The sequence below is a fragment of the Melozone crissalis genome, unplaced genomic scaffold (assembly GCF_028551555.1).
Source record: "Melozone crissalis strain CALT ecotype California unplaced genomic scaffold, PUWL_Pcris_2 ptg000038l_1, whole genome shotgun sequence".
NCBI classification, from domain to species: Eukaryota; Metazoa; Chordata; class Aves; order Passeriformes; family Passerellidae; genus Melozone; species Melozone crissalis.
In genome coordinates, this window is record NW_026535816.1 from 3,262,323 (window position 1) to 3,277,033 (window position 14,711).

At 43.4% G+C, this 14,711-nt stretch overlaps 1 protein-coding gene across 3 annotated transcripts in view; it reads left to right on the forward strand.

Annotated features, from left to right (window-relative positions):
* The window catches only part of NAV2 (neuron navigator 2), a 369,470-nt gene that overhangs the window by 280,158 nt on the left and 74,601 nt on the right, over nt 1-14,711 (forward strand). For all 3 annotated transcript variants that reach the window (XM_054283739.1, XM_054283737.1, XM_054283738.1), the window contains one exon: nt 6,019-6,141. In XM_054283739.1, the coding sequence (XP_054139714.1) occupies nt 6,019-6,141 (123 nt within the window). The remainder of the gene's footprint in view (nt 1-6,018; nt 6,142-14,711) is intronic.

A 14,711-nucleotide genomic window follows, 5' to 3' on the forward strand; every position in this document is an offset into this window, starting at 1 on the left:
AGCTGCCTGGTTCTGGTGGCCTTCAGCTGCTTGCTGGGTGTGAATTTGCAGCCGTGTTCCCCTGGGGTCCAGAGTGGCATTTGCACACCTGAAAGGACTTGGCCTCTTGTCTTGTTTCCCAGTCTCACTCCAGCCCAGGCTGCCTGGGCTGACTGGATTTTAAAAGGAGTTTTGAAAGCTGTGGTGGAGCAGGCCTCCTCCTTGAGGGGAAGGTGAGTTTGTGGTGAGGGCGCCCTTGGCTGACAGATGGAGTGAGTGTTGGGAAGAGGATCATGCACTGGAGGCTGTCCTCTGGAGCAGGAGTGGCTGCAGCCATGTGAGAGACACTTCCTTTCAGTCCAATATTAAGTATTGACAGCTGCTCTTTGACTGTGGGTATCTAAGACTGCTCATTCCACACAAAGCTGGTTTCTGCAAAAGCTCTGTCAGAAGCTGTTCTGAATGTGGGGATGGATGTGGAGGAGCAGCAGCCACCCAACTCCCTCACAGGCTGCGCTGTCCTTGGGATTCCTTGCCTGCAGACTGTGTGAAGCTAAGAGACATAGAAGAAAAAATAGCCTTGGCCAGTGGTGCCCAGAAATTGTTATTTGATGGCTGCTGAAGGACTTATGTGCCAGGCAGCTTTAATATATCTCCAGACAGAAGAGTATTGATTTCACAGAAGCCACTCATTTCTGCAGATTTCTCTTTTTTTTTCTCATGGAAAAAGGTCTGACCATTAAGTAGTTAATGAGATGAACTTGTTTTGCTTCTAGACTGAATAAGCAGCACCAAATCGCTATTAGTGATTTACACGTGAGAGGTTTCTCTAAATAAACTATGAAACTATATATACTTACTAAGTTTTGCATATTCTCATTTGTCCTGCCTTACCTGTTGTTAGAACAGGTATCTCCCCCTTTCCAGCAGTGATTAGGATTTTTGAGCCTGCAAGTAATTTGTTCAGGTCTTACTCCATGTTTGGGTTAAGCATCTGCAAAACAATTCATAGCTCATTCATTAGTTTGTTAATTTTAAATAGTTAGTGATTATGGGTAAAAGTCTATTAATTTATAAATTATAGGCTACCTTCAATATAAATTCAATTTTATTAAATGAGCAGTAAGTTTGCCTTTCTATGAATCTGAACTGTAATATTAGGGCCTAATATTAGGGATTAAGGCATTGTATGGGAGTCCCTACCTGCAAGCTCAGGACCTAATCCTGTTCCTGAATGTTCTTGTTGAAATTCACAGGATCAATAATGGAATTTAAAGCAACCACAGACTTGTAGACAGTGTCTGTGTCCAACCCTTTGGCTAGAGAGCTCAAGTACTTACCAAGTACTGACTCAATGAGGCAAGAATAGTGATTGGAAAGACTTTGGGGGATATAAACATGGGAAAAGCCCATATAGTCTAATGCCAGTGTTACATGAAAAATGCAGATCAAATTGATACTAAACTGAGACATTCGCAGTTGTCATCATCCAGCTGCTGGAGTAGCATTTCTTTTCAAGTCAGATTTAGGACATATAGTTGCAATAACAGGATGGTTTTGATCCCATCCAGCGTATTTCAGAACCAGCACAGGGGAATTCTGTGCTGTGGATTTTTAGCACTGGCAAAGTCAGAGCTGTTCTTTGATACTCAAAGCTCGTTAAGCCTCTTGATCTCGTTTAACTGACTGTAATGACGAGACACATGAAGCCTAGTGAAAATGGAGATTTAAAGAAAGCATTAAGGATAACAGTGTTACTGCTACATCACCAAGAGAACATTTCCTCCTGTCAAAGCTGATGTTGATATATGAATTAATTCCCTCAAGCTTTTTGTTTCTTAACGGTTCAAACTCTCGGGCTGCTGGGCAAGTGCTCTGCCCAGGAGACACCTGGGCAGCTTTTTCCTCACCAGCCTGTAATCCAGGGCACCAAGGTGAAGGCAGGAGAGCCTGAGCTGCCAGTCAGGTCCCATTTGAGGCATGTAGCTGTTCTCCTGCTTGTGGGATTGGGATTATGGGGCTGCAGGATCCAGAGCAGGGCAGGCTAGGCTTGCCTGGTCTGTATTGCTGATTTACCTGCTGCTCCTTCTTTTCCTAATCCTTAAATAAAGAATGCGTTTCCCTTGGCTGTTTGTTTTCAAACTTGGAGAATTCATATTCATGCATGAAGGAGTGAAATGAATATATATGAAGTGCTAGAGTTGTCTGACCATAAAAGTAAGTGTGCTGTTGGCTGGCTGCTTCTGTCAGTGAGCAGGGAGTGCAGACAGGAGTCAAGTGATTCAGACCACTGGGTTCTGCTGATCCTTGGCATGACCCATTCCTGCTTCCTCAGTGTGCCTTTAGGAAAGGGGAATAAATCACTTCAGAAGCAGAAATACCCTAAAAATATTACACTTGGAAGGGCTTGTTATGGCACTCAGAATTTGAGAGCACAGAAAGGACGTATTTGGCTAAAGAAAAGAGAAGCTTAAAGGTCCAGCTTGTCCAAAGTAAATTGCTTTATGCCTGTAATGCAGGGCAGGGAGCCACTTTCTAATAAGAAAAAAATGTCACCTAGAAAGTGGGCTAGAAGTTCTAATTGTATGTTAGAAATGCATAATACTGCTCTTGTTTAACCTGAGTCTTTCCATATTGACAGAAATTTGGTTGGGTTTTTTTCCCTGGCTGATGAAGAGCTAAGCTATAGTGATGAGTGTTTGTACATTAATTCCTGGAAAGATCAGAAACTCCTTTTAACCAACCTCATCACTGTTTCACTGTCCATTTATTAAATATTATTATATTGAGCTTCATTAAAGGCAGTCATTCCTCCCTGGCTATTGGTACCGTTCATAAAGCATCTGTGAGATTAAATTTTTTGTACAAATTACCTATCTCTATAAAAGTCAGAGTCTGGATACTATGCTTTTCCCTAGATAATATATTTAAACTTTCTCATATTTTGGGGCAGGTAAAAGAATACTTCTAAGTCCTGTTTGTTTTTCACTGAATGTGCTTGCAGAATTCTTAGCAGTCACGAAGCTAGCAAGGCTTGTAGTGTAAATTTTGTAATGATTTTTAATATGAAATGTTAGATAAATTACACTTAGGCCTAGTACAGTTGTTTGAACTGCAATGTGTCAAGGTAGAGGAGAGGCCAATATTCTTGGGTTCCACATTGTGTGGATGTGATAGGACAATAAATTCCAATAACTCTGAGTACTGTTACAGTTATATTCAGGATAGTATTTCCTTGGTCTTGTTTCCCACTGAGTAAAACATTGGAAATTTTTTTGTTAGGAAAATGTGCACTCATTATATTCTTCCTTCCCATAAAGCAAAAATCTGCAGCAATAATAATGTATTCATAAGGGCAAGATAGTTTCTTAAAGCCAAGACAGGTGAAGTTTGAAGGGATGGAGAGGAAGGAAATGAAAGCAATGGCTGGAGGATTGTGGCACCAGGAGCTTTGAATCTCTTCTCTGCTAACCAATGGATAATTACAAGGGGTTTTTTCATTTATTTAAATGTGTTTTTCTGCACAGACTTCAGAGGTTAGTGCCTTTCCTTCTTCCTTCACCTTGCTGTTGCATGCAGGACTTCAGGCATCATTGGTTTTGGCATCTTTTCTGAATTAAACATTCCTGGGTAGAGGATATTGTGTGAAACAAAAATAAGATATAAAGCTTTCAAACTGTGATTACACAAGCCTGTTTCAAAATAGAGAAGTCTATCCTGTGTTGTTTTGGCATGTAAGAAACTTGTCTTATTGGTATGGGGGTAAAAGTGATTGTTTATGGCTGTGCTTTTTCACAGCCCTGAACAATGGACTTGTTTAGAAAAGTGTCATGATCTAGTTGTCAGAGGTGCTAAAGCCATGCAGCTTCCATTGGCTCATGTGAGATTTGTCAGTGCTTGAGTCCAGTGTCAGTTTGAGCTACTGCAGTGCTACTCTGATCTTTTAGCTTGCTGGGCTTCTGTGGAGAAGATGAAACACGCTGATTCTGGTGAGAAGGCACTGATTACAGCATGGCTAACTCTTAAAAGGGCTACACTAATTTCCACATGTTCTGAGTGATAGGTATGAAAAACAATCTATTTCAGCTGTAACAGATCTTTTTTATCAGAGGACCAACATGCCAGGAATGTGACAGCAAAGCCAGGAGCTGCGTTTTCCAGCACACGTGCAAAGAGTGTTCATACAGAAACTTGTTTCGTGTGCAGACAAGTAGCTGCAGTAAACCAATTAGTGCATGTACATTAGATGTTTTTGCAAAATACTCTTTGCATGTTTGTATAACACTGTGGTCTGAAGCCATTTTTGTCTTCGTCCCCTTTATTTTAGTAGCTTAAGGAAAAGACGTATTTTTCCATGATAAAATATTTATAAACTGTCAAACACAAGTTAGAATGCCAAACCTAAGGCAAATTCTACCTGCTACAGTGCAACTCCTCCTTGTGCTTTTACAGTCTTTGTTTATGGGCTGGGAGAATCCCCACGGATTTGCTGGGTGGGGAATAGTCCTGTGTCTGACTTGATGGGCATGGCCTCTTTGTTAGACTCTGCAGAGACTCCTCTGGTTGCTGCTGGGATGGCTCTGTACAGATTCATACACTGAACTGCAGTGCCAAGCAGCAGATTGGGCAAGGCTTCCCAACTGCTCACCATCCCATTTTTGTAAATGTAGGAGTTAAATCTGGGTTGGGTAAAGCACGTTTGCACAGTGAGATCTTGCCAGCAGAGACACTGCTGCCTGCAGCTCGGAGCATCTCTTTTTCCTGCTGTGGGTGAGGGGTGTCTCGCTATCAGAGAGAAAGCTGTGTGCTCACTAAGCCAGAGGAAGTGTCCTGAGTATCTGGATGTTATTCTGTGGTCTGCTGTTGATTTGTAAGAGTGGCAGAGGGATTGAGGAGATACAGTCCGGTCAGCTCCTGTCTCTGTGGGGATGGTGCTTGTCCAGCACTCTGCTGGAAACAGCGACCCTAGTCCCAGGGTTGTTGGAGCTGTTTCAGTCTCAGGTGTGAGAACATCTTCATGGTGTGTTCACCCAGCTGCCACTGCTGCTCACCTACACCTGCATGAGCTGGTGAACTGATGGTGGTAACACAGGGCTCGCTCCCTGCCATTTCCTGCCATCTCTGTTCAATTTAACACTAATTTTTCATTTGTCTAAACCAGAAGGTAAGAAATGTCCTATCTTGGCAATATCTGAGGTGTCATATGTACACCTGGCACTTATTAATGCCTAAGAAGGCTGCAAAAAACTTTTCATCCATGATGATTTCTGTAAGTTGTGGAACACTTTAGGTTTATTGTTCATTGACAAAATCTAGGTATTAAGTCAATGTTGTTTTTGCGCATAACTTGTAAAAGTTTTGAAATTTTGATTGTGTTTTAGCCCATGCAGAAAAATTCAGAGTGGTACAAACCATGTATATTTTGGACAAGGAGGGATCATTAATGATAGCACTCACAAATATTTAATTACTTCCATATAGGTATCCTTAAAGAAAGTTAGGTTTTCTTTGTTGCTGTCTTGTTGCCGGGGTTCAATACTGCTGTCTCCTTATTGCAAAAGTTTCACACCTTTTTGGTGTTTCTCACACGCTGCTCTTCAGAGCACTGACTGTTTCTTCTTCACAAAGCAGACAAGTGGCTCCAGTTCCCCTCTCAACCAGCCAACCCACTCTTTTATGGCACTCTTCTTCTCATTGCGTACAGGTGTGGCCTGCTAAAGTCAGGCCCGTTGCTTATCTTTGATAATTGGCCCAGCTGCAACTCCTCAGGGGTAAGATTACTTTCTACACTGTCTTTATTTTCTTACGTTCTATCCCCCTACATTTCTTAAGTATCCTTCATCACATTTATGTTGAAATTCAAGTCTTGCTGATGAGAGAGCGTGCAGGGTGAAACGGAGAACACAACACAATGGAGAACGTAATCAATAACGATGTTTCGCTTGCTCCTAGTTCCGTGTAATTAAAAACGGCTGCAGCACGCCGCGGGCGCTGTGGTGCTGTGTGAGCCGTGGCACTGAGCAGGTGTTGTGTCCGCAGGTACCTGACGGACGGCGGGCTGGGGCTGTACACGCGGCGGCTGACGCGGCTGCCCGACGGCATGGCCACGGTGCGCGAGACGCTGCAGCGCGGCGCGGCCCTGCGCCTCGGCGACGCCGACAGGTAGGGACGGGCTGCGCGGCCCTCGGCACCCGGGCGGGGGCTGCTCCGGGGGTGGGGGAGAGATGGGAGTCTGGCGAGAAAGTTTCACGGATATGTGTGCTTGCTGGAAAGCTCTCTGAGCGTAGGGCCTGAGAACGGTGTTGTCATTGCAGGGGTTCCATGCTGCTGTCTCCTTATCACAAAAGTTTCACACCTTCTTGGCGTTTCTCATGGCCAGCTCCTCAGAGCACTGACTCTTCTTCACCAAGTAGCCAACACACTCCAGTTCCCTTCTCAACCAGCCAACCCACACTTTTATAGCACTCTTCTTCTCCTTGGGTACAGCTGTGGCCTGTTAAAGTTAGGCCTGTTCCTAATCTTTGATAATTGGCCCAGCTGCTTAGGATAAGATTACTGATTACTTTCTACACTATCTTTATTTCCTTATATTCTATCCCTCTACAGAACAGAATGGAGGCGGAAGCGAGTTTTGATATAGAAGAACAGTAGATGTCTAAATTGACAATTGCTGGACTGATGCAGTTCGTTTGGGGGCAGGCCAGGGGGTCCCCGGGGATCCCCTAAGCTGTGTGTTCCCTGGTAGCAGCAGGCAGGCAAGGAGACTGCACACAGCTCTGGGGGTGCTCATTAGATGAGGGTTTATTGGGGGTGCCAGCCCTGGGAGCAGCGTGGCCTCTGAGGGAGAAGGGGAGAGCCAAGGGGGAAAAGGGCCAAGAGAGCCCCTGTAGTCTCCCCCCACAGCTTAACAGGGAGATCCAAAGTGGGCATGGAATCAGACTTGGGCCAGTGGGATTGCAGATCCATGATACTGCAGGGGAGGATCACAGGCTTGGAACAAACCCTGCATTTTCGAGGGGTGAGACAGAGCAAAACCATTTAACTGAAATGTAACACCACCACTAAGAAAGCAAAGGCGGAGTCGAGTTGGAGGGAATCTCCTCTGTTTTATGATTAGAGCAAAGGATGTGTTGGCCACAAACAAAAAAGATGTTTTTACCAAGCAGAAATAGGTCTTAGGAAAAGCAGAAAGGTACCATAGGCAAACAGACATGCCAATGTGGCAAGCAGAAGAAAGGTTTAAGAATTTTCCACTGCAAGAAAACTGAAAAACTACTTTAATCCTAAACTGTACATAGCAACTCATGTGATTGGATGGTATTGACCATAATATGGTAATGATGGTTATGACAGGCTATAGGTAATAGCAAAGGTGTTATACATGATGCTGATTGGTTATTATGTATTAAGATGCTCAGCAAAGAAAAATAGATAATGCATTGTAACCAGAACTAAAGGGTCTCCAGGTCTGCCTGCAGCTGGAGCTGACAGCTGTAGGCACAGCTCTGTCACCCACGGCCCTGGGCTGCTGTACACAATAAACAGCATTTTGGAGAGCTGCCTGGAGTCCCACATCTCTCATCTCAGGCTCTTACACCAGAGTATTTTAGGTTTTGTGTTCATAGAGGTGTTGGGAGAAATGCTGGGTTTGTGTCTCCTGAGTGCTTTGCTGGAAGCTCCCCAGTGCTTTTGTGGCTGGGACACAGCACTAGAAAGTGCTGAACTCCTGTTTTAGTAGTGTTTGAAATAGAAAGGACTGAGTTCCCCTCTCATGTCCATTCATTCTCCTCCAATTCCAGTGATTCAATGTGAACACTCAAGGCCAAATGTCAAGAATTAGAGGACTGGAAATCCATAATTCATGGGAGTGCAGTCACAAAGGAACCCAGTGAAATGTTCTATTAATGTTGATATAAATGGGTTAAATACCGTTGTTTTTAACAAGGTCAGCACACAGCTGCTTCTTTCCCTTCCATAGCCTGATCAGTGTTACTGCTGATGCAGTAAGTGACATGTATCCTCTTTCTTCCATGAGGGGCCTCAAGTATAAAAAATGACTTTTGAGGTGCATGCTCAAACCAATTTTTGAATTAACAGGTTTTTTTTCTTTTTGCTGTCTCTAAGTCATTCCCAGGACATGACTGAGCTTGATATTACTGATACTGTATTCATTGTGATGCATATATTACTAAGGAAACACAAATAATGAAGAATCTAGCCTTGATTTCTAAGCAAACTAAATGTAAATCTGCCAAGGTTTAGAACTAAATCTGCCTTGGTGTCCTTGTGATATTAGCCAAGAGCAGGATGTCAAATGTAAACAAAAGAACTGAAACCTCTCAGAGAATCCCAGCTCAGTTTGAATTACAGGTCAACATATGCTTGCCAGTTGTAAAACATGCCTGGATTTTTCCAGGAGCTCATCTCTCTCTCTGAAATTTGCAGCTTGAAACCCAAGCAGCACTCACTAGTCCTATGGGTGAGGGTGTTGCCGCCTTGTGACGCAGCTGGAGAGGAATCGAGTGTCATCCTCTTCAGCTGCTGTGGCTTCTGAACCAATATTGCCACAGTAGCAAAAGCATCTGTTTACAATTCAGCATTTGTCTAAGATAAAGTATATTGTTGTTTAAGTAACAGCTTTTTCTGGAGAGCCAGTGATACATCCCTGTCATTGCTCCTTCCCCCATCCAATATTTTCTGTGCTTGCAACGCTTCTTGTTTGCTGAACTCGTTTCCTGGAGATGCCACACATCAGGCACCAGTGAGGAACATTGGCAAGAGGGATTATTTGTGTTTAAATGTGTAACACCCAGAATGGGGCTGAAGTGCAATCCCTAGGTTGTCATTTGTTTCAGCTTTGAAAACCATCCTTTCAGTTCACTTGGAGGGGGACAGACTGTACACACAATAAACACTCTGCATGGCAGAAAAATTACCCTTGGTCCCAGGGCTGGTGACACTGTGATGTGTTGCTTTGATTATTCAGTCTTTTCTATTTAGAATATCTATGCAGGAGATGAGGGGCTTCTGACAGTAGGGCAATGATTTAAAAAGAGCTCTTCTTTGCTTGCTGGGTTACCATGATGTGCAGTTTAAACAAAAAATTAATCTTAGTTCAAGTGTTTTCAGGGTGAAAATGGGCATAAGGAAAAGGAGTTGAATAAAACTGTGCAGTATCTAATTGTTTTCTTCATTCTGTGAGGCAGTGAGCAGAGGTGCAGAGTTGCTTTATTGGTACATGCAGAAAGCATATTCAGATTCAATTTAACTTGTTCAAAGCAGATGTTAATTGAATGCATGGGAGAACAAGTGTGAAAGACTGTCAACCTGTGAGCGTGAGGTTAATCATTAAAAAGTTATCAGAGGAATTTTTGCAATATACTAGCTACTTTAGTTTCTTATGCTATTAGTTGTAGAAGTTTAGTTGTGAGGGTTTTACTCATTGGCTCTGGTGAGGTAAAGCACAGACCTTACATTTTCCCCTGCAGCAGGGAAATCCAAACAAGGGCACTGCATTTAATGCTTGATTGCAAGGTTAATGGAATCTTTGCACAACACACTGAGCTTACTTTCTAACTTCAAGATAATTTCAGTTTCCTAGAACAAAGGCATTTTAAATCAAAAAAGGCATTAAAATACCTTTTTATTTAGTTTGTGATTGTTTTTTTAATTTTGTTTGGGATTTTTTTTTCAAGGTTGGAAATAGATATCCTATTGTTTTTTCCATTCTGTATTTGGTTATTTAAGTTGATTTCACTTTGTCAGGCACAGCTGCTCCATCTGAGACTAAATCTGACCCTTGCCTTCATATATATAACTTGAATTTGTAATATGTGTGGGTAAATTAGATCTGAATTAATCTTTCTGTAGGTGCTTACCTGTGTAAGCTGTTATTTAGAGGAGGTAATTCAGACCTGATTTATCACAGACTTGTGGCTGGGACAGGAGACTGAATGCGAGCTTGCCAAGAGTAACTTTAATGCTATTAGGGAAGGGTCTCTATGACCTTTTAGAAATCATCACAGATGAAGTGCTCAAAAACCTACTGCTGAGCATGATGAGCTTGGCCTGCTTCCCTCTCACAGCTCTGTTTGAGGCTGCATGCATTACCTGGCTGTGCACAGAGCCACAGAAAGCTTTTCCCAGCTCCTGGTTGTAATGGCTTGTCAGGAGTGCATTGTGTTGTCGTGGTGCTTCCAGCAGCTGCAGCAGGGATGGACTGCAGGTGAAACAGGAGGAACAGTGCTGAGCTGGCTCTTGAGGAGTGTGTCTGTATCCTGGTCACATCTGATGAATGCAGCTTGCTTAAAAACAGCCCACATTCAGGCGAACTCTCAGGCAGGGTTGTACTGAAGCTGCTTCCTGGCAGTCAGCAGTTTAGAAGTATTTCCTGCTTTGGGAAAGATCTTTGGATAATCCTGGGGGACACTGTGGAACCTGGACAGGAGATGGACAGGAAAGAAGAACTGGAAGTGAAGCAGAAACCAAGCAGAAAGCCAGAGGACATTCCATGCAGAGCACACATACTTTGCTATTAATAAGAATGTCATTAAGTGCAGTACAAATGGTAAAAATTATGGCTTTCAAAAACAGCTGAACAGTAGTATTTTGCTGCTGTTTTGCATTTGATAAAAACAGATTAAAGTTACTCCTGTGTCTTGTCAGGTAGAAGACGGTATTTCACATTTGTGGAGTAAACCCCTTTGTCTGGCATATGTTTAAATTCACTAATTGCAATTTAATTTCTTGAATCCTGCTACAGTGATGAGATTACTGAAAGATGGGCTAGTTCTTGGTGGTGGAGGGAGATTGTTGGATTGCCTTGATAACCAGGGGGACTTGGATCACACTTCAGAAGGGCTGAAAAGCAAGCTGAAGCAAGTCATCAGGTTGGGGGAAATATTGGCCTGGTTTGAAAAGTGGGGAGAGAAGATGTCACTGCTTTTGGGAGGAGGCAGATTCCACTGAAAGCAGAATTACAGTCATGGTACTGATGCATATTGCTTAAGAAGTTGCATCAAATTTCCTTAAAGCTGTACCAAATTTCCTTTTTTTTTTTTTTTTTGGTTGTATGCTGATTTATTGTAGACAATGGAAATAAGGAAAAGAAAAAGGAAATTTTTGTTAAGATATCCTTTATGTAGTTTTATGGTAGGATAAGACAGCTCAAAGACTGTGGTTTCAGTTTTTCTTCTTAATTGAGCTGAAGTTAAATGGAGGTGTGGCAGAACTCCTCCATCACTGCCCATCTCATCATTGCTGGATTCGCTGCTCTAGCAGGGGCACCACAATACACAAGAAAAGGGGCAAACCAGAGAAAATGCTTCTGGAATAGATATCTATAGACTCAGTGACTGGATAGTCTTCATCTTAAATTGTTAGAACACGACTGGGTTATATCTTAAGCTTCAGGTGGACCCAGTTGCTATAATAATATGTAGAAATAGATACTCCTGCCTTGTAATGGCAGTGGAATTCCCATCATGTCCTGCCCCTTCTGCATGTCCCTGCCTCAGGAGTGTTGATATGAGTGTGGAGGTTCCCTGTGAAGGAGCTGCAGGAGATTCCAGCCCCTGCAGGGCTCTCAGGAGCGTTGCTATGAGTGTCGAGGTTCCTTGTGAAGGAATTGCAGGAGATTCCAGCCCCTGCAGGGCTCTCTCAATGTTGCTGTGTGTGTGGAGGTTCTTGTGAAGGAGCTGCAGGAGGTTCCAGCCCCTGCAGGGCTCTCAGGAGCATTGCTGTGAGTGTGGAGGTTCCCTGTGAAGGAGCTGTAGGTGATTCCAGCCCCTGCAGGGCTCTCAGGAGCGTTCCTCTGTGTGTGGAGGTTCCCTGTGAAGGAGCTGTAGGTGATTCCAGCCCCTGCAGGGCTCTCAGGAGCGTTCCTCTGTGTGTGGAGGTTCCCTGTGAAGGAGCTGTAGGTGATTCCAGCCCCTGCAGGGCTCTCAGGATTGTTGACATGTGTCTGGAGGTTCCTGTGAAGGAGCTGCAGGAGGTTCCTCTGGTGCTGTGTGTGGATGGGTTTGCAGAGGGAGATGTCCCTTCTGTCAGGAGAGGCAGTAGCTGCATGCCCTGAAGCCATCTGCAGCCCTCAGGAGGCTCGGCTGGGGAAGCTGCTGCCACACCGTTTCCACCGTGCCATCTCTGGAAGATTCCCTGCCATCAGCTCACAGTTCCTTCACTCCCAGAACGTCCTGGCAGCTGCACTTGCATTAGGTTGCTACAATTAAGAGAACTTACAAGTTGCACTTCGCCCATTTCTGTTCCCTACCGGGACAGTGAAACACCTCTGTGTAAGGATCCTGTAGACTAAATAAGCGTAATTTCCTAAAAATAACTTAAACTCTCTGTGGTTTTTTTAGGATAATATGGATAAAAAGTGGTTTTGAGCGTTCCTTGCTCTCTGTGTCTCTACAATGAGTCACTGCAGTTTGTGTATATGTGCCCATCTAGAGTTGCTCAACAGCAAAGTCACAGGGCTGGTGAAATGATTCATGCCCAGCAGATCATCTGCCCTGTTTGACTATCTGTTTGGGTTTTATCACTAAATTAGAAAAAATGTGCTATTGCTTCTAAATATGCAAATTGTACCTTGGTACCTGTAGATATCCATCTCTCTGTCTTTGAAAGATCCCACATTTATCTTGAAAACTGACTCTCAGAAGCAGGGGAAATCCACATTGCAAAGATTCTTTGAAGTTTATGGCCCTGGGATCTGCTGATTAGAATCACAATACCATATACTTTTATTTTCCGATGAATCTTTTCACAAGCTGCAATCCAAAGTGGTTTTAGATTCCATGGAGTAATTGCAAAGTTAAGCAACAACTAGTAGTTCAAAACAAAGGTGTAGCAGCTGTACCAGGGGCTGAAATGAGCATTACCAAAAGGAAGAAAAGGACACTCTACATACAAACATGCCAAGGTTAGTCAAGGGAGGCAGTGTCTGACAGATCTGTTTCAGTGGTCTAAAAGATGACAAACTTCCTGTAAAGATTTCTTCAGGTCTAGAAGCAAATATTTTCATTACATAACACAAGCTTTGTGTGAGTTTGTTCGGCAGACACAGTGGCAATGTTTTTCCTTTTTACACATTTTTTGGGGAGATGTGCACGTGGTACACTGGATGAAGTATTCTGGGCAGTACTTCTGTAGGATTTGGTAGTGTTAATTCTGTTCAGAGAGGCATAAAGGAATGGAAACAGGTTTGAAAGTTTCGTTTGTTTCTTAGGCTTGGTCTAATTTTACTCATTGCTTGGTGGCAGCTAAGAGTGTGATTCCAACAGCCAACTTAGTGAGGCTGGAAGCTGTTGGAAGGCTGGAGAGAGTTTTGAGGAGGGGATGACTTGAGGAAGTAAATAATTTTTCAGCTGAGATGGTGTTTGTGTAGAAAATTCTATCCAGGCTCCAAAATAGCACATCATGTAGCAATGGCAGATGTATGATTACTTGTGGGGGCTAGCTGCTGAAGCAGTTTTATGCCTGCAAGTTAACTGACTTTTTGTAAAATTAAAATTGGTTTTCCTTGGGGATCAGTTAGAATTGGTTTTCCTTCTTTGTGTATTCATGGCCACAAAAAAAGGAAAAAGCAGATTTTATTGCAGTATGGACCTGTGTGCATTCAAGAAGCCAAGAATTACCCTGTTCTTCTCCTACTCAGGTATTCAGGTATTCTCTAATACCTGGTTTAGGAGCTCCACAGGCTGGCAAGGCACTGAGAGCAGTTCTTTGCCTTTTTCAAGAATTCTTCATATGAGAAGATGCCACTTCTCAGAATTCTACCACTCAGTACTGAAACCAACCAAACAAAACACCCTACAGCTGCAAGCTCTTCCCTGCAAAGTAATTTGATTGGGCAATCTTCACATGCTTGGTTATCACTCAAGTTCTAATCCTCTTCAGAACTGCCTGTTTTGATTAGATGTAAGAGATAGTCTGGACCTGGGCTTTAGGAGCTGCATTTCTGGTTGAAACCTCTCCCTGGTGTCTTGCCCCTTGCTTTTGTAGCTGTGATTCTCACTCTGCATTCCTTTACGTAGTAGGGCACATTTACGTCTCTCCTGTAGCATCTGAGTGGAATGTTCAGGCCGGCAGCTGCTGTTCACTGCAAAGCTGAAGGAAGGTGGGAGGTGACTAAGCCAGGCTTTTCCCTTTGCCCATGCCATCAGTTTGTGCTTCCCTGGAAGGCTGCACCAGGTGGGCACAGGTGAGGGGACCTTGCCTGTTCCAGAACTGGTGGTGCTGATTCTGTGTAAACAGGGAAAATGCCTGATTTAAGCAGCTGAATAATTGACATCTAGGGATGGCAAACCCACTGGAACTTGATTTTCCTGAAGAGATGCTTCCTTTCACACACCTGCACTCAAAGTACATAAGTGTAAAGTTGATCTCAGTGCTGATTTGGAGGCTCCTCTGAAACCCTCTGTTTCTGGTTCCACTGTCAGAGATTAGCACTGTCTTTTCTGTTGTATGAAGTGGCTTTCAAAACACTTCAGACATGTGGGAAATGAAGCTTGTATTCCAAGGGTAAACAAGATTGTAGATACAAAGAGCATTTTGAACTGTATCAGGGTCTTTGTGCTTTGCATGACAAACCCAAGAATGTGAAATGCTTGCTGACACAGAGCAGACTTTGTTGTTTGGTTTTCCATGTCAAATGGCAAGAGAGTCAACATGGTCTCACAACTGACCTACACCAGTAACCTCTGAGTTTGGGATTTGGAGATTGAATAGAT